The sequence below is a fragment of the Acomys russatus genome, chromosome 15 (assembly GCF_903995435.1).
Source record: "Acomys russatus chromosome 15, mAcoRus1.1, whole genome shotgun sequence".
Classification (NCBI taxonomy): domain Eukaryota; kingdom Metazoa; phylum Chordata; class Mammalia; order Rodentia; family Muridae; genus Acomys; species Acomys russatus.
The window spans coordinates 52,783,797-52,810,200 of record NC_067151.1 but is presented as its reverse complement, the minus strand read 5'-3'; the positions used below and the strand labels follow the sequence as shown (position 1 = coordinate 52,810,200).

Below are 26,404 nucleotides of genomic sequence, written 5' to 3'. Positions count from 1 at the left end.
ATATGACTGTAAAATCTCATGGTATTAAAAATAAAGGTTATAAAAATAAAAAATAAACATTATTCATAAAGATTAAGACTCAGCAATAAGAAACCAAAGCTACCCAACTCACTATAAAGTGGGTAAACTTAAATCTATGACACCACAAAGAAAGAGACAACAAGTATATGCAAATACATGAAGAATTGCTGACTGGTAGAGAATTATGAATTCACACAGAAACTGCACATCTATTAGGATAATTAAAAGTAAACATAGCAGAGTCCCATGTGCTGACCATGATATAGAGTGGCATGGATTTTGGCTTCCTGCTAATGGACACACAAAATGGTAGTTAGTTTAGAAGACAGTTGGGAAACTTCCTATGAAGCTGTAGTGGTTGGATTTTTGTTGTTTTCTGTTGGTGTGTGCATATGTTATCTGCTTCGTCAGATTGCCCTGTAGGCAAGACTGTGGGGCATTTTCTTGATGTGGGAGGGTTCAGTTCACAGTGGGTGGTGCCACCATTGGGCAGATGGCTCTCAGGCTGAGCAAGCCATGGGGAGCAAGTCAGTAAGCAGCATTCCTTCATGGTCTCTGCTTCTGTTCCTGCATCCAGGTTCCTGCATTGAATTCCTGCCCTATCTTCCCTCAGTGGTGGACTATAACCTTGGATGTGTAAGCTACATAAACCATTTCCTCTACCCAAGGTGCTTTTAATGGTCAGTGTTTTTCACAGCAATTCAAAGCAAATTAGAACAGGAACTAAGCAGCTGATCCACCAAGCACACACCTAGGTGTTTATCACATTGATTTGAAAATAAGTCTATCCAAAAGCATGAATGCAAATGTTTACAGAGGTTCCTTTCACAAGTACCCCAATCTGGGAGAGAGCCTTCAAAAGGTACATGGCTTAGCAAAAAACCGAGTTGTCACACGATGGGATATCACTCGGGATAAAAATCAGCCATTCATCCATGAAAACCCTTTTATTTGTGTAATAAATAGAAAGACACCAATCTAATAGGTACAGGTAATGGTGTGATTCCAGCTCCAGGGTGCTATAGAATGGGCAATGCTTCTGAGTGCGGTAGTTGGCTTGCTTATTTTACATTTTGGTTGATGTTCAGGTGGGGGCTCATATTTTGTCCATTAACCATATAAATGGATAGGGTGGTCTTAAAGCCATGGGATAGGGGATCCCTCTAGCTAACTCTGGTTTAATGGCAGGACTATAGTGTAAACATATCAGTGGTTGCCAGGAATGCAAGGGAAGGAAAGAGAAGAAATGAGTAAATGAGGGAAGGGAAATTTTTAGAGGGTTGGAACTGTTCCATTATGATTCTACGCAGTGCATATGTATCCTTAAGAATTTGTTTTTAAAAAAAAAAAAAAAAAACAACTCCTAAAACTTATAACATAAAAGGTTAACTTAATGTATAACAATAAGAAAAAAAATTACTTAGGCAGTTTGAGGAGGAAGATACTAGGTAGTATTCAGACTAACAAAAACAAACCAACAACAAAAACTATACTACAGATGTGGACCGACTTCAGTAAAGGGCGTGGAGAAGAAAGGGTGCTGACCTGAGGAGCTAGAAATGAGGAGTCTGTAAGAACAGAAGCTTACGGAGCTGCCAGGACGCACAGTAAAGTGATTGCTGAAGCTTTGCCCACAGGGCCCATGAATAACAGATTCTGGAACCTGGGCTCGAATAAAATGGCAGTGGAGAGGGAAACACATTTTTCTCACTGGAGTTGGGACAAGGAGATAAGAAAAAGGAAATGGCTGGAGTGACCCCAGTGCAAAGGGCTACAGTTCGACCCAAGACTAAAACTCAGCTTGAGGATGAGACACGGCCCCTGTGTGACTTGGTGAAGGAGAGTCAGGATAAGAAAATAGAGGCTTATTTTAGGGCTGAGCTCTCCACAGTCACTTATTGTCTTCACATGAGCCAGTTATAAGGCTTTCAATTTAATTACTCAGCACAGAGAAAGGCAGGCAGAAACCCCTCCGATAGCTGAGGAGCCACTGACATTTGTGACAGCTGCTGGGAGAGGTTTTTTTTTTAAAGTGATGTGACCCCTGGTAGGTCAACTGCATGCCAGGACAGAACCCACTCCTAAAACTAGCTGTGCAACACAAACTAGACTTGTTAGGGGGGTGAAACACAAAAGAAGAAATGCCAAAGTTGAATGGAGAATGGAATGACTGGGAGATGAATATGCTCAAAATGCGTTGTCTAAAGTTCTCAAAGAATTAATGAAAGCAGTATAAAGAAAATATAGGCTTTATTACAAAGAAAGAAAGGAAGGAAGCACTCCAAAACCTCACAAAGTAGTGACAGGACCATAGGAAGAGGCAGAAAATAATGGAGATGCAACAGAAGCCAGCAGCCCACCTCAGAGCCTGAAGGGGGGCAGGCAGGAAAAGGGGAAGCCAACTTTGGGCATGGTGGCACACACCTTTAATCACAGCAACTGGGAGGCAGAGGCAGGTGGATCGCTGTGAGTTCCAGGCCACCCTGGTCTACAAATCGAGTCTAGGACAGCCAAGGCTACACAGAGAAACACTGTTTCGAAAAACAAACAAACAAAAAAAGAAAGAAAAAAGAAAGAAAGAAAGAAAAGGGAAGCCTACCTGCCAGTGATGGTACACGCCTTTAATCCCAGCACTTGGGAGGCAGAGGCAAGTGGATCTCTGTGAGTTCAAGGCCAGCCTGGTCTATAAAGTGAGTCCAGGACAGACAGGGCTGTTACAGGGAGAAATTCTGTCTCAGGGGAGAAAAGGGTGGGGATGGGGAAACCTGGTGGCCCTGGTAGAGAGAGATTGGCAGTTCTTTGCCTCACAAGCAGCAAAGCCTCACAGGCAGGCTTTGCTAAGACAGTGACTCCCCTGGTGTGGTCAGTGGGGAGGAGTCCCATTGTCCTTCTGTAGAAATCTGAGAGCACTGGACGAGCAGCACGTTAGAAGGGAACAGTGTTTAGAACTGAACTGACTTGGGGACCTGAGAACAAAGAACAGTGAGGCAGTTACAGAAATACAAGAAGGCGAAATGAGTCAGGATTGTGAGTTCAAGGCCAGCCTGGACTGTATAATTAGAGTCTGTCTCACACACTCTTACTCATCTTGAGCTTAATGTAGACACAGATGGTTGGCTGCACAGAGGACTATCTATAGATACATACTTATGCAAGTTAGCAAACACACACCTATTTCCTTGTTCTGACAGTCTAAATTGTCTGACAGAAGCTGCTCTCCAACAGCTATGATCACACCTGGCACCTGATAAAAGAAACCAAGGCTCCTTAGAGAACAGTCGGTTCTAGGAGTGGAGCCGGAGGGAAAGGAGGCGTAATACAAGTCAGCCAACCACATCCACGTTGATGTATGCCAAGGTGGGCCCAGCAGACAGCAGGAAGCGCACAGTGGCCAAAGCTGGAACACCACCAATTATTAGCATCAGAGCACAGCCTGAAATTTAAAATAAATATTCATGAGTTCATGCTAATATAAATGAGCTCATCAGTGAAAAGAGACAACTCTCTCGTGCAGAGGTGTTTCGGAGGAAACATGCAGATGTTTTAGCCTCAAGGAAGAGCAGAGGCTGCACAGCAGTGGAAGGGGAGGGAAAGATGACACCACAGTGGAGACACCTACCCTCTTCCACTTCAGCCTGGTACTTAGGATCAGTAGCCACAGTGTGAGTCATGTTGATAGTTTATGTGTTTGCACAAAGTGATGCAAATGTCACTTTACCTCTGTGATTTCTCTCCCGAATACTGCAACCCTAATTTAACCACACACACACACACACACACTCAAATTGTCACAGCTCATTGACCCCTGGGAGGTGCGGCAGCTAAAGTAACATGGTAGACTTCTGGAATAGAAAAAGACATTAGGTAGCACTAAGAAAATCTGAATAGAACGTGCATTTCAGCTAATAGTTTAGCTAATAATAATGCATTGCTATTGATCCATGAATTGTAACAAGTTACCCTGTGAACAAGATGCCCTTAACTGAGGAGAGCTAGGGTTAAAAGCATATGCTTAGTGTTCACAAGGTCCTGGATCCAACCAACCATCAACACCAGATAATAAAATTGAAGCCGTGGTGAGGATATGAAAATTCTCTGTACTTTATAAATGTCCTGTAAAACACAGACACCACTACCACCCCCCTTTTAAAAGAGTAATTAAGAAGTCTCCAGAGTAGGAGAGATTCCAGATGCAGGATGGAGCACCCAGAACCACTCCTCGCCCACTCCTTTCCCATTGGTTTTGACTTGGGCTCCATATGGCCCCCAGCCTCCGTGTGGCCCATGGCTACTGCAGATTCACGCCCACTCTGCCACTTTGTTTCTACAACATGTGGGGGTTGTGCCCATCCTGAACACCACCTGTTCTGTGGTGGGTGAAGTGTTACCACCTTAGTCTGATCACTGTGCTCCCACCTCCCACCTGTTGCAAAGCAAGCCAGGAGTGAAGGAAATCTTTTACACAAACTCTAAGACTGGAAAAGTTGGTTTTGTTGGCTCCAAAAGATTTAGAAGACAGAAGTGGATGAGGCCAATGAAAAAAGACTTACAAGTGCCCACACTAAATGGGCAGTGAATTGTTCTCTGCAAGTGCAAGGTTGTTTGATATGCCCAGAATTTTAAAGGTTTTTTGTTTTGTTTTATTATTTATACAGTATTCTGCCCACATGTGTGCCTGCCTAGCACAAGAAGGCACCAGATCTCATTACAGGTGGTTGTGAGCCACCATGTGGTTGCTGGGATTTGAACTCAAGACCTTTGGAAGAACAGATGGTGTTCTTAACCTCTGAGCCATCTCTCCAGCCCCTCAGAATTTTAAAAAGGCAATAAGATAAACATTTGCTTTATGTCTTTAGGACTTAACACAATTCATTATGCTTTATTCTTATTTTGTAGATTTGATTATAACTGCACACACACACACACACACACACACACACACACACACACGCACACACACACACACACACTGCCCAAGTCACTGGAAGTGTAAGTTGAAAGAATAAAGCACAATCTAACAAGTTTGTGATGTTTATCTTTTTAAAAATCTTTTTTTTTCTTAGTGTGGTATGCATACTTTTAATCCTAGCACTCAAGAAGCAGACCAAACTGGATCTCTATGACTTCAAGTTCAACCTGGTCTACACAGACAGTTATAGGCAAGCCAAGACTTCAGAGTGAGACTCTCTCAAAAAAACAAAACAAAACAAAACAAAAAAACAAAACAGAAACATAGAATAGTGCTGAGAATTTTTAAGCCATTTATTTACTATTCAATTTTGCACAAGTGCTTTTCTATAATACATGTCTAGTTGTAAAAGCTACAAGAAATCTAAATCACTAATAGTGGAAAATGTGACCAAGATAACTTTTTAAATTAATGTCAAGCAGTTTTCCTTACACTAACCATGAATATATATACTGAATATACTGAATATATATACTGTTGGAAACCTTCCTTTGTCAAAGTTAGCTTTGGTAGACTGATAGCAGCTATAATAGCCTGTTGATAGCATCAAGGTGTCTATGACAAGCCCAGAGTATAAGACAATAGTCCTGTGATTGCTTCACTGTCTCACCCTTTATGTGAGGATGGATATGGCTTAGGTATGAGAAAATGAACACATGCTCTGCTCACCTGTGACGACCATGCGCTTCCCCACTGTCTCAAAGAGAGGCTCCCGGTATGCTACAGCCATGGCTGAGGTTTAAACCTCTTTGCTGCAATTGCTGCCTGAAGGTCCTCACAACAGTGAGTGAACCAGTAAGCGGCAAGGGCAGCGTCTCTGCTCTCCCTGTCTGTGACCTAGGTTGGGTGGTCACCAAGGATGCTTTATGACAGAAGGGGCATATATGTTCCTTCTGCCAGAGTTCTGTATTCCAGTGTCCAAGAGCAGACAGAACCGGAGTATACCCTAGAACTGCATCCCAACACTCTGTCCCTCGTCTGGCCGGAGCCCACCAGAAGAATCCTGTCCAGGAAGTCCTGGAACAGCCTAGTGAGCTCTATCTCCAGTGTCTTCCAGCATTTCTGAAGAATGTCCTACAGGGACAAGCTGTGATGTAAAAGAAATAAAAAGACAAAGCGTGGTTAAACATGTTTGAAAAAACACTCACCAGAAAAGATAGCGTGTGCCTGCCCTGAGGCAATTAGACCACACAGACATACATGCACAGGATGGTCACACAGGAGTGCTTGCAGTTTTACCTCTCTGTGTTTCCGAACAGAGCTGATTTCTGTTCCTCAGTGTGGACAACTGGAATCAAATCTTTCTTGCATTCCTGGCTTTCTGTGTGGTTCCCTTTGACTCAGGCCTGCATCATGCTATTCTTTGCCTACACACTGGTTCACTGTTGTTACGGGATCTTCTCTGCTCTCGGAGGAGGCTACCCACTCCTGATGACTGCGTTCAAAGGCACTGGATCATAATGAAGCATCCCTTTTTGAAAATACTCTGTCCTAAAAAAAACAAAACAAAACCAACAACAACAGACAAAAAACCCAAACCATTGTCCCAGGTATCCAGGCCAGAAATTTCTTCTTCTTCTTCTTCTTCTTCTTCTTCTTCTTCTTCTTCTTCTTCTTCTTCTTCTTCTTCTTTTCTTCTTCTTCTTCTTCTTCTTCTTTTCTTCTTCTTCTTCTTCTTTTCTTCTTCTTCTTCTTCTTCTTCTTCTTCTTCTTCTTCTTCTTCTTCTTGTCTTCTTCTTCTTCTTCTTCTTCTTCTTCTTCTTCTTCTTCTTCTTCTTCTTCTTCTTCTTCTTGTCTTCATCTCCTCCTCCTCTTCTTCTTTTTCCTGAGACAGGGTTACTCTGTGTAGCCTTGGCTGTCCTGGACTCACTTTGTAAACTAGGCTGGCCTTGAACTCACAAAGATCCACCTGTCTCTGCCTCCTGAATGCTGGGATTAAAGGCATGCGCCACCACACCTGGGTGGAAATTTCTTAGTTTAAGACAGATGTCACCATTTTAGAGGTGAGTGGGACCTGGAACAATGAAGCTGACAAATGAGGTGAACTTAAAGTCTCTTGTGGCAGCCAACTTTATTCAAAGCATCAAACAGTTTATACTCTGCGGGTTAAGCAGGGTCCGCTGAGAAAAGTGTGCCGTCACAAGGAGAAGCCACACTTGGAAAAAACATGTTTCCTGAAAGAGGCCCATAAACAAGGAACAATAACTAGCTGTAATGAGTAATCTGAGGTAGACTCGCTGCTGCTCACTAACCCTGAAAGGAATACACAGACACACGCCAAGAACATCCCAAGTTCTAAGGAAACCAAGGTCACAAGATCTTGTCCTGTTCTCTCAGGGTTTTCTCACAAGCACTCAGAATTCTCATGCCACTCCATTCTTGGACCTTGTCTGAAAGACAAGGACTTAAAACCTATGTGTGGTGGCACACGTCTGTTACCACTACACTCAGAAAATGGAAAGAGGAGGATGAGATATCCATGGTCTTTTTGGGCTGCATAGAAAAAAAAGTCCAAGGCTGGCCTAGGATAGGACTCTGTCTCAAAGGAAAACACTGGGGTTGGAGGAAGGGCACGGGAACCTGCCCATTTGGATGTGTCCTTGTATTGTGTTGCTGTATTGCCCATGCTAGCCTTGAACTCCTGGCCTCAAGGGATTCTGCAGCCTTAGCCTCTGAAGTCACTAGAACTACAGATGCATTACTACACATGGCTCGCTTGCAGCTTTTTTGTTTTGTTTTGTTTCGAGACAGGGTTTCTCTGTGTATCTCTGGCTGTCCTAGACTTGCTTTGTAGACTACGCTGGCCTCAAACTTGCAGAGATCTGCCCCCTAGTACTGGGATTACAGGCATGCGCCACCATGTCCAGGTTGCTTGCATCTTAAGTAATGCTGCAAAGAGAAAAGGATGGAGAAAAACCAAAATTTAAAAAAGTAATTATGGATCTAGAGAGATGACTCAGAGGCAAAGAGCATTGGCTGCTCTTCCAGGGGACCCAGGTTCAATTTCCAGCACCCACCTAGCAGCTTGTGAGTGTCTGTAACTCCAGTCCCAGGTGATCTGATGCTCTCTCTGCCTCTTGGACACAAGGCATGTACTTTGTACATAGGCTTACACACAGACCAACTACCCATACATATACAATAAATAATGTTTTAAAGTAATTGTTTGTAACTTAAACCGAAAAATAAAAATAAAAATAAAAGGATCTTGGCTTTCTTCTGAGTACCTCCCATTAAGGTTCCCATTAAGGAAACCCCTGCACCGACTCCAAGACTTGTGGATCTTCTGAGATTTGGGGTTAGCAACTCTCACACCAAAATGCTTAAGGGCAGGAAACAGAAGAGAAGATGGAGTTCATACACCAGGTCCACACATGTTGAGGTTCATTTGTGTGTTATTTCAGTTTTCAATGGATTTTTCTGAAGTTTTAGTTAAGAGAAAAATCTTTACATGGTTCAGAAGAACAATTCTTTAAAATAAGGAATATTTTTAAAAGTCCTCCACAATCATCTTTGTTAATTCCATAATCTCTTCCTTTTCAGGAGCATTTCTAAAATTGCAACCCAACCCCCCCCCCCAGATGTATAGACCTATTTAAAATTATATCCCCCTCCCATGTAGAGGAGCAGTGATGAGCTGAACACACGCTTCTTGCCTTCCTTCACATTCCGTGTGCCTCTGGGGAGCAGCCTACTTACACAGCATCAGGGAAACTCAGCTTTCATTCCGGGGGTACAGTCGAAAACATGCAGTTGGACGGATTTGTCATAAGTCTTTCCACCAGTGAATTACTAGTGATCATTTGAACTACTCCCATTTTTTTTGGTTCTCTTACACACAGTGCTATAACATATAATTTCTGCATACATCTGTGGCTGTTTCGCCAACAGCATTGCTAGACTCCTGGAAGTGATATCGTTCATCTAAAGGGAAAAACATACAGACCTTTCTTGTCCCACCCCATAATGGTTGTATCATTTTGGATTCCTGCCCACAGCTTCTGAGAATGCCTGTTTGGCTGTTCATATCACCTGGTCACTGAATATGTTGTACAGCTTCGGGTTTTGTCCATGTGATATGTGATAAGACATAGGAACAGTAAGTTGTGTTTCTCTTGTTGCTGGCATAATTGGACATCCTTTCAAATGCAGGCTGGAAGCTGAACCCAGGGCCTGGCACATGGCAGCTAAGTGCTCTGTTACTGAGCTACACCTCCACCCCATCATTGTCTATGAGTCATCTAGTCAAAGCTCATGTTGGATTGTGTTTTCATCCAGCTCAATTTTTTTTTATAGCCTACATTTTAAAATAATGAGCTAATATTCTAAAGAAACACACGAATGGGGGTGGAGCAGTAGGGAGAAAAAAAAAAAAACAAATGAGAACAAAGTAAAATGACAAATATGAAGATACCATAACAAAACCCAGTGCTTTGAAAGAGGGCCTTAAATTTTAAGGACTAAATCTCTAACAAAAAAATTAATAATAAAATATTATTAATGAAATATTCATGCAAGGATGACTATAAAACATAATAAGGGCAATGGTGGCTGCAGTAATACGTTTAGTAAACACATAGTTTTATTCCCTGGCTCATGGCAACATGAGTATAGCCCTTCCCCAGAACAGGGTAGTGCATGAGGTTTGTATGGAGAGAGGCAGGCTTTCTTTGAAGAGGTGCTATCTAACTGCTTTGAAGAATAGCCAGAAGGAGATCATTTGGGGACAACCTGAGCCAAAGGCTTTTGGTTCTGTGGCTTTGGGGTTTCTGGGGAGCCAGCATCTTACCATAGGGAACATGTACAATGATGGGACAAAGCTGCTTATCTCATGGCAGCCAGGAGGCAAAAGAAGAGGTGGTGCTCGGGCCCAATCTTCCCTCCAAGGGCACATCTCCAATGACCTCTCTCCCAATAGTTCCACTTACTAAAGATTCCAGCACTTCCTAGTAACTCATAGTCTTGTCAACCAAGGCTTCAGCACATAGAAAAACTTCCTAATGATGCCAGAGAGTGAGCTCGGCAGTGAGGCACAAGGCTCTGTAAGCCCCACAGTCCATTGCAATCAGAAGCACCTATGAAAGGCATCTGGACCATGTCTGTCTTGGGTTGAAATTAGAATCACTTGACTGGAGGACAGGCTTGATGGAAAAGGCCTGGTGTCCCAGCACCCACAGGCAGCTGTTGGTATTGACGAGTACAGGTGATAGAAAGATTCAGGTAGGGACCCTGAACACAAACAGTTTGACTCATCCTTGCATAGAAGGTGGAAACATTCTTGGCCCCGTTAACAGGTCTGTCCTTACCAGAAGCTAAAAAGTGCCTCTCTTTCCACTAGTTCATCATCTCTCTTTTCTTAAATGACTATCCCTGCCTGGATAAGGAGGTGAGGGACATGATCAAAACAGAGAGGCTCCTGGGCAAACCAGTGCAGTCCCCACCCCATGCCACACCCCAGCTTCTGTCTCAAGTGCTATAAAAATCTCAGTGGCACCCTACTTCTGGGACCCCTGCCTGCCGTACAGGAACTCTGCCTTCTTTCCTTTGGGCTCACACCTATAATCTTATAAAACTCCTATCAAAACTCCTGTTGTTCATGAAATTGTTCTTAAATTTTAAGAGGCGAGGGATCCAGAAACCACAGGCCCATGCCTTGGTGGCTGTTGATTTGTCTAGGACCCCAGCATCCCAAGTTATGCTCACCTGAGGTGAGCTTGTTTTGTACTTAAGGACCCCCACTTTCCTGAATCAGTATGGCCCAGGAAAGTGAAGGGTCTGGTCCAAGTAAGGAGCGACAAGAAGGGAAGGCGGCATGTCCATCACCTCAGTTTTCTAGCTTGGCTGAATAACAAAGAAATGATATGAAAGCCAACAAAGTATCAGTACTAGTGACGAAGTAATAATATCAACCAGGTGTGGATCTGTGTATGCTGTATAGCAGGTTAATAGAGCTGTTAAAAATTAAGCCCCAACTTGTCATAAAATATTATGACAGCTACTGAACTCACCGTAGGGAACCAGAGATGGTCTTTGTTGCCCTCCAAGCTCTGTTGTCAATGAATCAATATAAACTCAAGGTTTGCTGTGCTGCACGAATGAAATCTTTCCACTCCCTTGCTTTGATAGTTTAGAAGTTACTTCAGAGCACATAATCACTTCAACAGCTACAGCCATAGAGGCCAACATGGTGGCCCTGCAAAAACATTTTGTTGTAATGTTTAGGAAAGAACGAAGTAATACATTTTTATAGTCAGAAAATTTAGTTATAGCTGCAGGTCAATATAGGCCAAATTTGCTATAATCACATAACAATCAATTATCTTAATTGTGAGGCTTGTGATGGTCACAGTTGTGACAGTTAGTTGTCAATCTGACACAGTTTTAAATTACAGGGAAAGACAGTTTCAGTAATAGGTTATTGAGATTAGATTGGCTGGTGGATACATCGGTGGGGTATTTTTGTTTTGTTTTTGTTTTTGTTTTTAATTTTTTTCGAGACAAGGTTTCTCTGTGTAGCCTTGGCTGTCCTAGACTTGCTTTGTAGATCAGGCTGGCCTCGAACTCACAATGATCCACCTGCCTCTGCCTCCAGGCATGTGCCACCACACCCAGCTATGTGAGGGATTATTTTTACTACATGAGTTGAACTAAAAAGACAGTGGGTGGGCTGGGCGTGGTGGCGTACGCCTTTAATCCCAGCACTTGGGAGGCACAAGCAGACGGATCACTGTAAGTTCGAGGCCAGCCTGGTCTACAAAGTGAGTCTAGGAAGGCCAAGGCTACACAGAGAAACCCTGTCTCGAAAAACCAAAAAAAAAAAAAAGACAGTGGGTGGTGCTATCCTCTAGGTGGGGGATTGTGGATTGCACAGGAGTGGAGAAAGCAAGCTAAATATTAGCATGTGTGAATTCATCGCTCTCTATTCTTGACTGGATAATGGGAGCGGTGTTTCAAGTTCCTACTGTGTTGTCTTCCCCTCAGTGATGGTCTGTAGCCTGCAACTGAGAGCCAAATAAACTCTTCCTGAAGTTGCTTTTGATTACAGCAACAAGAACAGAAACGGAGGCAGGATCTTAGTTTGCATGCACTCAGTATATAAGGGTCTCTGGATTTGAACTCCAGCGTTAACAGGAAATGGGAGAGAGGGGAAGAGGAAGAGGGAAGGAAGGACAAGGGTCAAAGGGGAAAATAGAAAAAAGAAGAAAAGGGAAGGAAAACAAAAAGAAGGAACAAGGAAAGGACGAATAAAGCAAAAGAAGCCAGGTGAGATAGTGCATACCTGTAATCCCAGCACTCGGGAGGCGGAGGCAGAGGCAGGCGGATCTCTGTGAGTTCAAGGTCAGCCTGGTCTACAAATTGAGTCTAGGACAGCCAAGGCTACATAGAGAAACCCTGTCTCAAAAAACCTTTAAATAAATAAATAAATAGCCAGGCATTGTGGCACGTGCCTTTAATCCCAGAACTTGGGAGGCAGAGGCAGGAGGATCACTGTGAGTTTGAGGCCAGCATGGTCTACAAAGCAATTCCGGGCAGCCAAGGCTAACACAGAGAGACTCTGTCTCAAACAACAACAACAACAAAAAAAAAACAATAAAATAAAATAAAAAAGAAAGGGAAAGAGAAATGAAAATGGAAAAAGGGGGGGGGGCGGGGGAGAGTGACCTGGGACAGGTGGGGGAGAGGGGTAATAGTGGCTCAGTACATTTTGCAAGCTGGGAAGCTTTGTGAGTCATGTGTCAAATGTTCTTTATTTATTATCTTTTCTGGGTAGTGTTAGATCACAGACGCACCCCCTGCTAAAAATCAGGTCATCCAAGCCTCCAGTCCATCCGTTAGGAAGAAGAGCTGACAGGTGCTACCTATGACAGTGGGAAAAGCAAGGCCAGTCTTTCCCCCCTCAACCCCACTTGCTGATCAGGACCAAGGCAACATTGAACCACAGTCCAGCCTAGCGCCTGCCCCCTGGAATAGGCTGTCATATGATAATACACGATCTGCTCTCTTGCTTCAAGATCTGATGATCACAGGTCAGAGGCCCATGGTCAGGAGGCACGCTCTCTTAGTAAATTTCATTCTAATGGATAATTCATGCCAGCTGCTTTTTACCTGCACATAATTTCTAATACATACTAGAAACAGAACCCAGGGCCTTCAATAGATTCTGTAAGTGCTCTAGTACTTAGCCACACACCCATTGCTCTCCGTATACTCTGGGTATTTTGAGATAAAGTTTCCTTGTAGCCCTGTCTAGCCCCAGACTCCTTATGTAGCAGAAACTGGCCTTGAAGTCTAAAGTCTCCTATCTCTACCTCCCCCGTGCTAGGAGCACAGGAGTATGCCACCATGCTGGGAATTCCTCTATACTTTTTATTATGAAATACTGTTGTGCTTCATACAAGTGTTCCTGACTTAGAAAAAAAAAAATCTAGAAAACAAACCAAATAGTTACAGGCTTGGTATCAAGTTACAAATCTTTTGTGGTAATATTGGCAAGGTGCCTTTTTGTATAACAATCTGTGTAATAGACGAGATGTATGTAAAATGGTTACCTATATTCTGGATGTAGTATATACTCAATAAATTTTAGCTGTTATTGGTCTAATTGCCCCCTAATTGCTGCCACCAACCATACTTTTCTGGGGGGAAAAATACACATGACAAATGTAAACTGTGGCCATTGTTTGAGTTTCTTCATCTTTAACTCTGCAAGACTAACGCCTGAGAGGGTCTGTAGCCATCCACCTCCTCCTCACTTGGCACAGATTTGGGCAAAATGGCACCATTATGTGGGCTTGCTATTCCTCTCAGTTTATACAGCCCAACTTCCACATTAAGATGCACTTAAATTAAAATCATAAAACATTTTCACTGTTAACACCCTATTGCTAGTCTGCATGTTAAGACAATACACAATTAGAGCAAGCATTATGAAACAAGTAAGTCACGTGCCGCATATCTTACAATGGTGTGTTTCCATTGTTAAGTATGACCTAAGCCATGATGGAGACTGAGTGCTCCGTTTTCCCATGAGCCACTGGGTCACAGGAGGCTAGTTGAAGCCCTAACAGAAGGCTTCCCAGGGAGTAGAAACAGGCCAGGGTGCTTTCCTCTCTGTTCCCCCTTACAAAGCAGCCTGGCAGGTCTTTCTCGTTCATGGTGCTGAGATAGCAAGGGTTTGCTCTGGTCTTTGATGTATCTTTCTACAGATCCCAGTTATAGTTTCTGGTGAGGCCCTTTTCACTGATCCAGAAAGAAATACAATTGCCACTGCTATGTGCCAGGCAACTGTCCCAGTTGCTTTTCTGGAACTCTCTGGGGTCTGCACATAATGATGTGATGTAGCCTTATTATCCCAGTTTACTGATGAGGTGAGCTCCAAGGTTTAGCGCCAACATTTTGCCTTATTATATACCCATAACGGAGAAGACTGATCCTCAAGGCTAGTTGTTTTGGGCTTTTGGGTGATTGAAATCTAATTTTAATCTTCAACAAATATGTTTTTCAAAGTGCTGCTTTTCATGACAGAAATCATCCCATAGGGAATTTCCTCTCCAAAGAGGCAATAGTTAGAAACCATTTCTTCCTGAGCTTCGGTGAGGAGTTTGTGTCCTATCTTAACCCCTCCTGGGTTCACATCGCTCCCACATTTGGAAAATCACCCTCCCTTCCAAGCTGTTTCTCTGTCTCCACCTATCAGCACGAATCTCGGAGGGTCTCAGTCGCCCTGCCTTTGTCCTTCTCGGTGCTACTGTAAGCCATTGCTTTCCACATGCTTTTGTTTTGCAGTATAAGTCCAAAGTCTTGCACAGGGTAGGCACATACATTCTGCCACTGCCATATACCCCAACCTCTGTGCTTTGATTTTAACTCGGCTGCTGCTTAAACATGTCTTGCTTATGATGGGTGGGGCACCTCTGTGCACTGACTACTGAGGAGAGTAAAATTCTGCTGATACCTAAACCCCACCCCTCTCTCTCTCTTTGGTTTTTTGAGACAGGGTTTCTCTGTGTAGCCTTGGCTATTCTGGATTCACTTGGTAGACCAGGCTGGCCTTGAACTCATAGCAATCTGCCTGCTTCTGCCTCCCGAGTGCTGGGATTAAAGGTGTGTACCACCACCGCCCGGCTTAACCCCCCAGCTCTCTTAACTGCTGCCAGGACCCTGGCTAGTAGGCCAGGCTACAGACTACCATTTCGGACTCAGACTCTGTCACAGGAAAAAGGGGGACATGTCCCTTCTTCTATGAGACACTTTCTTACAGGGCTTCTAGAAGATAGTGCAGGCCAAAATTGTAATAATGACACTGGTTCAGAGAGGAGATATTCTAAAACGAGACCTGTGAGTTTACCATTGGCTATCAGACCACTGAAATAACTGGCTCCAGAGGACTAATATTTGTCCAGGAATCCTAGGCTGGGAAAAAGGAAACAGTTCTATCAGAGAAGGACCTCCCTCCTTGGAAGAGATTGCACAGTTCTGCGAGTTTATCTCACAGTCAACACATGTACATTTCTTAGATTTTTGTTCCATTTCTTCTATAATATCATCTCACTAAGGTATTGGAGGATGGAGCTAGAAATGCAGAGGCTTATTCTCCACAGTTTAGGTAAAGTTTAAATAAGCCCATTTTCCGATTTTCAACTTTCGTTTCATAAGTTGTGTAGGGAACCCGCAGGTGACAGCTCTTTGAGACACTGTACAGGCTTGCTGCTGACTGCAAGGTTGGGAGAGGAAGTAAATATGGAAACTCCTCTTTCCAGCCCACCAGTTTGGGCCTGGTCCAGTGAGCAGCACACTCCTGCGCTTCCTGTGTCACTGTAACTTTCTTTGCAGCAATGAAGATATTCTAAAAAGATTCTGTGCCTCTCCCTTTTGCTATCAGTCTTTTGAAACAATAGTTCTCAAGGAACTGCAATTTCCCAGAAATCTTATGCTGGGGGGGGGGGGGGGGGGAAGAAAAGGCTGAAGCCTGGTGCCTGTCAGAGAGGGGGAATTTGTCTCCTGGAAAGAGGTTTTGCACAGTTGTGACAACCTGTCAGACCACCTTGCAAGAGAGATCGGAGCTAAAACAACCATGGGCCAGACCACACCTTGACCAAGACTGCTTAGCTGTGCACACCTCTTGTCCTCCACTAAAACCTAAATCTCATTAATGTGAGACCCCAAATATGGATTTGGGGAAGAATCCTTGGAGCCCTCTGTTTCTCTTCTCATACTTTTCACACTGGATATATCTGTTACTGCTTTGCACTCTTAGTTACTTCCTTAATTAGTCTGTTGAAGGTTAGATCCCTAGCCTAACTTGCTAGAGCAGCTGCCAGGGCCTAGGCACTGATCTTAACAATTCCAGTAACAGTGCTGGCAAGCCAGCCAAGGAGGAACAAGCCACTGAGTGTCAGACACTTGCCCTGAGTTAGTCCTGGATGGGAGGGGAGAGACAGAAGAGTTCCACGGAGCTGGTACAATTACTTTACTCCAGGCACATCTTCCCCTTCAGCCACCCCCCACCCCCCCACCCTCCCACCCCCGCTCCCCGGCAGCTGATGAATAGCTGGGATTTTTTTTTTCTGACTTGGAGAAAATCTGCCTCTTGTACATTTTGCCCAATCCTTGGATGATAAGCCTTTTCCTCATCTTGGTCTAGAGGCTCCTGTGTACTGCCGGGACTGTTTGAGGGCCTGCCGTGTGGTGATTGGCTTTGTCTGTCAAACAGTTTTTCTGAACTGGTTTTGAGTTGTTGAACTATTTGAGCGGTTGCAGCATTTGTATGACAAGCCTTATCCATTTGGAAGCCCTTCCTTCCTTCCTTCCTTCCTTCCTTCCTTCCTTCCTTTTGTTTTTGTTTTTTTTGTTTTTGTTTTTGTTTTATGCTCTCGAGACAGGGGTTCTTTGTGCAGCCCTGGCTGCCCTGGAGCTCTCTCTGTAGACTAGGCTGGCCTTGAACTCACAGAGCTCTGCTTGCATCTGCCTCCCTAATGGAAATAAAAGCCTACATCACCACCACTGGCTTCTCTCATTTTCTTAAGGGCCAAATGTAACACCAGACTTTGAACTAGAAGCACTATTCCGGCTCCTGCCAGGTCCCTATTGGTCACATTTTTGTCTACTAACGCTTATCGTCCAGGAAACAGTCTGCAGGAGCAATCCGTCTTGATCTCTTATCCACTGAGTCACCGTCACATCACAATAGATTCTTGGTAATCTGAAAAATGCCAAGATGCTCTTAGATAAACGCAACCCCAGTGAGGGAGAATTCCCAGCATGCATTTGTAAAGGCTCTGAACAAGAACAAGCAGGCCAGAGTGGGTTCCTTGAGACTATGTTGCCACTCCCTGTGCTTTGCTGAGTGAGGCCTGGGGGCTGCTGGGTAGATATTTGATGTTCTGAAGCCCGCAATGTGATACAAGTCACAAGCGCATCCTAGAGAAAAAGCACATAGGAAAAGTGACGCATTTAGAGAAAGCAAAGCTGACTGTGAGAAGGTGGTCACCTTTAAGGGATGGGGCTCCTTCGGGTGTTGCTCCCCCTCTGTGTGGGCTGCCTGTGCTCACAGGCAATAGGAGGTGTTCTTATGCCGCCTCCCTGAATTCCTCCTCGAAGATCAGCCAAAAGAGATCAACATTTTATCTGTACAGAGGGGCCTGGTCCTGGAACGCGGTCCTCTGTCACTGTCCTGCACCGGTACTGGAAGGCTGGAACCCTATAGTGAAAGCCTGTCGCTGAGGCCTTGTCCCAAGATGGCATTCCCACTAGATTGCTCAAAACGCTCAGTTATCTGGGAAGTGTTCTTAGGAAGTTTCTCTGTACGCAGTTTTGCTTTTTCATCTTGCACGTGGCAGCCAGCCTGTTTGCAAAGGCTTCCGGTCCTTTAGGAATCTCAGCTGGTCCTCAGCCATGTGGATCTGAGCCCAGGGGAGTAGGTAAGCCAGGCCACTGATGTGCTTGGCTTGTAAAGATGTCAAAAAAACATGTTTGCAATAATAACTAACAACATTTTTAATTGAGATAATTTACCAAATAATAGAGTTTTAAAGGTTATTTTAAATCAGAATAGGAGGTGTATCTCAGTGGTAGCTTTTGCCCAGCTTGCTCCATACCGAAAAGAAAATACATTCGTGTATAACAAACAACATAAACTCTAAGTTGACAAAATGTGATTTAACTGACTTAATTACACATGTCGGGCTGGGGTTTCGAGGGCATAGCTTAGTGGCACAGTCCTTGTCCAGCACACCCTGGTAAGGTGGGTAGCATGGATAAATGAAATGAGTGAATGCGTGTAAAGTATTATCTTGGACTTAAAAAGAAATTAGATCATCTTCATTGATACAACAATGAAAGAGAAATCCACTATTCCAGCCAAGGAGCGGGGCCTGGATGCGCAGGATAGTGGCAGCTCTCACGGCTGTTTGGATTTAGCTCACAGAACTGAGGCTTGCACGCATGCGCATGCAAACCAGCCTCTCCTCTGAAGGCGCACGCAGCCATGTCCTCCCTCGGTCTGAGTTCTTTCCTCCAGGGCCATCAGCGTAGCGGGGACAGAAGAGGCTTTCAAGCTTCAGCCCTCTCTTGCTGCCGAGTTTCCATCAGAATCTTTCTCTGCGACATCCCCCAAGCTCCTCAAGGCTGCTCATGTAGCTGTTTGCTTAGTTTCAGTCTCTGACTCAGATATACATTTTGATTTATGTACGTTTTTAAAAAATCACTAGACACTGACTGCCACCAAGATAATTTTCTATTGTATATTTATTATAAACTAATACAGGCTTTTGAAAAGCTATTCAAAAGGCTTTAAGGAAGATGGGGCACTGTCACATTCAATGGGCTACATACATTCAGCACACATTAGTTCCTTTTTAGGAAATATGTAAGTAATCAAGAAAAGCCAGCTGGGTCAATTATGTTCTTTTATTTTTCTATTCTTTCATTACACTCAAAACTCTTAAAATATTGTTATTGACTACCTAATATTACTACAAATTGCTTTAAACAATTCTGTTTTTACTGTTACTTGTGTGCACATGTGGAGGTCAGAGAGCTACTTATAAGAGTCAGTTCTCTCCCTCCACCTGTGAGTCCCAGGCATGTAACTCAAGCTGGTTTGGCGGCCTTTACCTGCCGGGCCGTCTTACCCACCTCCAGTATCTTTAGAGCCGGTTGGGAGGAACCGAATAAAAGTTCAAAACATAGATATCTACGTTTAATAGTGTTGAATGGGATGGGAACCACATGGTTTTGAAGGCTAATTTTATTTGAATAATTCTGTATTGTTTTTTAGTTCCCGGAACAAACCTCAGAGCCTTGCCCATGTTAAAATGCATGCCGGCACTGAGCTCCGCCCCTGTCCTTACCCACCATGCACAGCCACTTACTGAGTCCCAGCTTGGGACTCCCAGTTAACCTTCCCTGAAGGTATCTCTTCTTTAAAAATACCCTGAATTTTTATCATTCTTTGGAAACATTGGTCACCTGTTCTCAATTTTGTATACTAGGTCAGGATCTACTTAAAAATGAATTAAAAACCACATGAATTTTACGTTTGTCTGGAAAACAGGAGCCAACTTCCATAGCTGTCACAGGGTCCAAGTGCACACTGCTCCAGGACACTGAGGTGGTAGCTGCTGCAGAAGACCCCAGGGGTGAATCAAACTGTCATTTGTTCATGTCAGGATTTAAGACAGTCTTTTGATAGCAAGCCAAGTCACTGTAACCTGACTAAAAAACCAATTAGAAAAATAAGTCCATTCATTATTAATGGATGTCCTTAGAGTCTACAGAGGTCTCTGGTCCTGAATGACTTCTCCCGACTCTGCTGGAGAATCCTCAAAATAAAATGAATGGTGGCATTAGTCAAATCTGTTTTATTTTGGCAGCATCTGGAATTAATTCTTCTCACTGGGTGGCAGAACCATGCGACTGCTCTATTTTATTTTATTTTATTTTATTTTGTGTCTGTATGTGTTTACTGATAAATCTTGTCAGCCTTGAAATTAGAAAGATGGGTGTCACTCTCCAGCTTTAGTACTAGGAAGGGAAAAAGTGGGGAGAGAAAGCTGCGCCAGCACTTTTTATAAATGTACATGAAATTTTTGATGGCATAAAGAAAATACTCAATAAGGAGGGCAGGAAAGGAGCAGGGCTGAAAGAGAAAAATCACTCTACATCGTAACTGAAACCTCTGGCTTGACTCAAGATTGTCTCAAGATTAAATATTAGCACCACTTACTGTGTAAGATTTTGAGGGAGCTCCCAAAAAAGTGCAATTTAGCACTTTTCTTTTGAGAAACAAAAACAAAGTGGCTGCAGTATGGTAAATGTGTTTCGGATTATGTTCACGTGACTGTGAAGTGACGTTTCTGGGCACGGTGTCTGGCGTGGAGTCTTTTCATGGCTTGGGACTGTTTAAGATTTGACACAGCTTCGTGGGGAGCTTCATACCCCTTGAAAATCTATCACTGTGAATCACTCAGAAGAAGTTCTAGCCACCGTTGGCCATTCTCTCCCCCACAGTGCCTGGTGCCTTGTGCACCGCAGGAAGTAAGCAATGGTGTGTCTAGGGTCAGTGAGGTGGCTCAGGGGGTTAAGGCACCTGCCGGTAAGCCTACCGACCTTAATTCCTTTCTCAGGATCCATGTTGTGGAAGGAGCAAACCAACTCCTGCAAGCTGTCCTCTGCCCACCACGAGTGCCTCCACCCAAATGAATATTTTTATTTTTTATTTTTTTAACTTAAAAAGTAGTGTGTCAGAGTGACTAAAACATCCTTTTCAAAGCATTTTCATCACCAAATGTCGAGAAGGGCCCATTTTGCTAGGCATATTTTCAAAATTAACTTACTGTCAGGAGATGGAGTCCCTATCTGCCAAGAGATTTCTTTCTTTTCTGTCATTTCGTTCCTACAGCTTGTTTGTTTCTTTAAGAGCAAACACTTGTCTTTTATGCTACTCTGTCCTGTTGTTCCCCACCCCCCCCCCCCAGCACAGGAAAGCTGTCTGCAGCCTCCTAGGGACACAGTAAGTTCCATTGCCTGTTGGGGGACTGGGTGCAGTCAAGGCCTGGCATTTTCTTGGTAGATTTTGACTGTTTGGCCACTATGAACTGTGCTTTTGCCTCATCCTCTTCCTATGCACTTCCTGGCTGTGCTCTCCCCCATGCCTGTTGGCCCCTCACTCTGTTCCCCACTCCCACCAGTACAGAATACAGCACAGCAAAACAACAATAACAACAACAACACACACACACACAGAGTTTACCTGCCACAACTTCCTTTCCAAATGCCCCCTCCAAAAAGAAGTAGAACTGAGTCAATAAAGAGAAACTGACGATAGAGCTAAGGAGTTGAGCAGGTACAGTTGAGAGGAGGAAGGAGTCTAGTGGAGAGAGAGGAAGCTACACCCCCAAGGGGGAGGGGAGCAAAGCAGAACTCTCCCACCCACTGCTGGGCATGAGAGCTCAAATCACATAAGGTTTGTGTTTATTTCATCTTCAAATGCATCAACATTAAGATATCAGACTTTGACATATAAATGCCCAGCTTCTCTTTAAAAAAAAAAAATCAGAAGATCTGGGTCTCTATTTGCACATGAATAGCCATCAACAAGGTGGAACAGAGGTGTGTGTCTCTCCCCCCCTAACCCCCCCCCCATGCAGCCGGAACCCAAGAGCCTCTGGCACACACAATCAGCAGGACTTATTCACCTGTATGGCTAAGTCCTCTATGCACTGTGACATTTGTGATTTGAAACTGCTGTTCCCTTTTGCAGTACCTTCTCTTCTGCAAATGGCTTACTGATGCTGCTGTGACATGGGCCGGGGGTGGGGGGGGGGTGGGGGTGGGGTGGGGCCCGGGTGGGTGATGATGATGATGTGAATACTTTTTAATGATTGGAGTAAAAGTAACAAATGAGCATTAAATGGCGTAGCTATTGGCGTTTCTGGTCATTCTTTTGGGTTAATACCTACTGAATGTACCTTCTTTTCAAATACAACCAGGTATAGCTAATTAATACCTTGAACAATTTGCAGTGTGGAATGCTGCCCTCTGGAGTTGCCTTGACTATTACGTTTATGTAATCAGAGCACCTGTGATTATCTAAATAGGGCCTCATGATATCAGGTCTAATAATGTCCCCTCAGAAGATCAAAGGAGTGAGGAAGGTCTTCAGACCCATACTATTGATTCCAGTCCCTCCATCTGTGCTGCTCTTAGGAATTTGTCGCTATGCTGGGGTTGGACTTTTCAATATAGAATTGTTATGGGATCACCCATACTCTTTCTCTGTCCCTTTACTCACGGTCTTCTATGTAAGCTCAATAAACCCCATGGGTCCACCAGGTTATATTTGGGAAAAATGCTCCCTTTGATCTGTCATTGGTGAGGAGATATTTGTTCACATCACCCAGGAAAAGATACATAAAAGTAATGTCTTGGCCTGGAGAGATGGTTCAAAGGTTAAGAGCCACTGACTGTTCTTCCAGAGGACTCAGGTTCAATTCCCAGCACCCTCACGGCAGCCTACAACTGTCTGTAACTCCAGTTCCAGAGGATCTGACAGCTTTACACAGACATACCTGCAGGCAAAACATCAATCCACATACAAATAAATAACTCTTAAAAAAAAAGAAAAGTAAGGTCTTTGAGAATCTAAAGTTGGCTGGGTTGCCGATCAATTAGGGGCCCTCTAGCATAGAACTTAGCACCTCACGGTTTGGTGATCCCCCGACCCACACATTCATGTTCTGGTCCCTGGAAAATGTGGTCTATTTCTGACTTCTACACACCCACCTCGTCATTTAATGTCCTTCGGTACACATGGACTCTCCGCACCCTCCCCGGGATCTGCTCTAAGCTGATGGAGCCCGTGGATGGCACTGCAATAGACCCGCAGAGGGTTCCTTTCTTCCTGCTTTCTTTCCTTCCCCGACTGCCTTCCTTCGCTTCCTTCTCTTTCTTTCTTTTCTCCAATTAGAAATCCATTCATACTTCTGTGGTTCTTGTTCCAAGCGTCAAAGAGACAGTCAAGGTCCAATAAGCGTCTCTGCGTGGAGACCTGACATTCCAGTTGGGCCAGTTCACTCACCTGGCCTGAGGACCACTCGAGGAGGTGGGGGAGGGGGGCTCGCCTTCGGCTAAAGAGACAGGTGGGAAAACTATTCTCTTAATGAGACGCTACAGTTTTCCTTCCCAGAATTCCCTGCCTCCCCAGCCAAACCCCTCCAGGCTGAGCAGCTGTGGGATGTTTGGGTGGGTCGGATCACCGGTCTGAAAAGGGCAGCTTTTCCTGTTTCTCATTTCTGTGCCTTACTTTCTCAGAGGCTGGCCAGAACCTAAGTAGATCGGGGAGGTGGTGGTGTTGTTTTCCTTAGAGCTGTCTTCCTCTTTCTTTAAAGCGCCCCTCCTACTATGTGGCTGCTTATCTGCCATGTGTCTGACCTCCATGCTGGGTGAGAAAACGCAGCTTGCCTCTCCTCTCATTTCTCCTCTTCCTGACAGCTGCTGGGGTTCACTTTGCCTGCCACAAGGTGCTTTTCTCCTTCACTCCAACGACTTGTCCTCAGGCTTCTGTTTAAATCTGTGGTTAACTTCTTTTATTAATGAGACCAAGAACCCCCAAGAAAGGGCTCCAGTTTCCCCAGTGTCACCTGGCAACCATGATGGGATCCCCTCACCCCAAGTCCAACTAACACCTGCAGCCTAGCATTTTAACTCCACTCTCCTTCACAGTTACTCCTATCTCGCCTTCTTTGACTCGTGTGCAGCAAATGCTGCCTAAATCCTGGTACCTCTTCCTCAAAGCCCAGGGTCATGCCCACGTCTTCTGCACACCCACTGCGGCTTCAACTGTAGAACACGGTGCTCCAGGCCTTTTCTCAGTCACCTTTGTCTTAACGTTTACCTCCATTCCATCCTCTACCCCCACCCCACCCCACCCCCAGAATAGGCACCTGCTTCTCCTGGCTCCTTTGCTGCACCACTGAGAGCATGCCTGTACTTAGCATTCTCTTTGATGTTGTTTACCTACTTATTTAGAGACAAGGTCCCCTTGTGCAATCCAGGCTGACTTGGAACCTATACACCTCCTGCCTCAGCCTGCTGAGCAGCTGGAATCACGGGGCCTGACCCCCGACACCCACCTGGTGTTTAGCATTCTCTACTGAAGGGCATGTAATTATAGATGGACGGTGCGGACATAATGAAAAGCCACTGGACATTGCAGTTTTTGCACGACGATTCCTGAGCTATGATGTCACACCTGTAAACCCTGTGCTTGGGAGGCTGAGACAGGAAGATTACTACAAATCGAAAGACCTTCTGGAATGCAGAGTGGGATCTGTCTAAACAAAAGAAAACAAAACAAGCAAACCAAAGCCATAACAGGTGCTGGTTATCCTGAGACTGGCAGCTGAACCCTCTGGTGGCATTATGGAAGCAGACATCTTTCTTGGTCTTCTCCCTCCGCCCCTCCCCCCCCATCCCCCGTTGCTCCTACAGAAAATGCTTCTAAACATAATAATCTCGGCAGCTTGGGCCGTGCTTCCACCGGAGCCGGCCTTTTTTAATCATTAAAGACAATATTGAACACTGCAGGATAAAGCAGCTGTATTTAACTTACTCGTTGGTACAAGATTTCTGCAGAGAAATTTCCATGACTTTTTGTAGTCCCTGCCTACCCAAGGATGACCTTTGAAGCCGTCATGTGCCTGGTGCCAAAACACTCAGATGGCTTTTGTGTTCTCAGAGGGCTCCTCAAGGAGGGAGTGCTTCCTCAAGAGTCGTGTGGAAAAACTGTCTGAAGAAAAGCATGTCTCCAACCCCTACTGGACACACTAATGCAAGGGGGTGTCCTAGAAACATTCTGATGCTATCACCTGATTTTCCCTTCCTTCCCCCTTTGAAACTTCCCAAATGTTATCCATATGAACAAACCTCAGATTCCAGAAATTTCAGTACTTGCTGTCTCTGTTACCACAGGAACCAAAGCTAAACGAAAACACACACACACACACACACACACACACACACACAAAACCCCCAAAACTTGAAGGGTGAGGATATACAGTGGGTTTGGGTATCTTTCGTGTTCCAAACAGGTTTTGAATTTCAGGGTGGATACAAGAGACCTGCAGAGCCGTTTCTCCCTTCCCCCACTGCCCAGGACTGTGAGAACTTTGATTAGAGGAAAAATGCTTTGCCTACAAAGCTTGGCTTCCAGCTTACAACATTTCTGCTGCTGATACTGAACAATGCATTATTCACACCTGTGTCAGACAGGGGAGGCGCCTCCTGGCTCAGCCAAGGCTCCAGCATCTCACATGATAACCAATGCCACCGCACCTCCCCCCTTCCCCACTCCTCATTTCCTTCTTTGCTCCCAGAGGTATGTTGTGTTTCACTGGAAAGCACTCTGTGACTACAGCAATAAGCACTATATAAATAATAAATGGAATGCAATAGAATCGGAATAGTCTTTGGACCCTTGACTTTGGCTTACTTCCCGAAGCAGGCAGATTTAGACATGCCAAAGCTGCTCCTTTGACAAGCTACGTTCCCTTCCTCCTTTCTCTAAAACTCATCTCACTTGCTTACCGCAACTTTTGTGGGCCTGTTTGGAAGTGAAGGGATGTTGACAGCCTTTCCTCTCCGGGGTGAAAACACTTCTGTGTATAAAGAAGGGAGAATAAAGCAAGATGAGGGAGGAGAGGAGAAGAAACTGTGAAGGGTGCCAGCAAAGACCTAAACAAATGCAATAACCAATTGCTTTCTTTGAACCATGCACCACGCCAGGGAGATACAGGAACACAAACACTCTTTTTTTTTTTTTTTTAAATTCATATTACATCTCAATGGTTGTCCCATCCCTTGTATCCTCCCATTCCTCCCTCCCTCCCATTTTCCCCTTACTCCCCTCCCCTATGACTGTGACTGAGGGGGACTTCCTCCCCCTTTATATGCTCATAGGGTATCAAGCCTCTTCTGGGTAGCCTGCTATCCTTCCTCTGAGTGCCACCAGGTCTCCCCATCCAGGAGACATGGTCAAATATGAGGCACCAGAGTACGTGAGAAAGTCATACCCCACTCTCCATTCAACTGTGGAGAATGTCCTATCCATTGGCTAGATCTGGGTAGGGGTTTAAAGTTTACGACCTGTATTGTCCTTGGCTGGTGCCAAACTATGGCACAAACACTCTTAAGACGCAGGCTCCAAGTCCAAATGAATGGCTGTTGCATACTGTAGACTGTGATCCATCTGGGCAAGTGTAGAAGCTAAGACAAGAAGTCTGTTGCTGTTGGAGAGTTCATACCAGGCAAGCTTCTCCTTCCGTCTTGCGTGGGCTTGCGGGGGGGTCAGGGCGGAGGGGGGTGGAGCTACAAAGGAAAGGAATTTGATGGAGAAAAGAATGAAGATACAGAACA

At 44.6% G+C, this 26,404-nt stretch overlaps 1 protein-coding gene across 1 annotated transcript in view; it reads right to left on the bottom strand.

Annotated features, from left to right (window-relative positions):
* The window catches only part of C15H4orf45 (chromosome 15 C4orf45 homolog), a 94,510-nt gene extending 88,790 nt beyond the window's left edge, over nt 1-5,720 (bottom strand). The window contains exons 1-3 of the mRNA XM_051156913.1: nt 5,660-5,720; nt 3,354-3,454; nt 3,193-3,265 (exon numbers count right to left, since the gene is read on the bottom strand). Coding sequence (XP_051012870.1) covers nt 3,193-3,265; nt 3,354-3,454; nt 5,660-5,720 — 235 coding nt within the window. The remainder of the gene's footprint in view (nt 1-3,192; nt 3,266-3,353; nt 3,455-5,659) is intronic.
* Between the last annotated feature and the right edge of the window lie 20,684 nt (nt 5,721-26,404).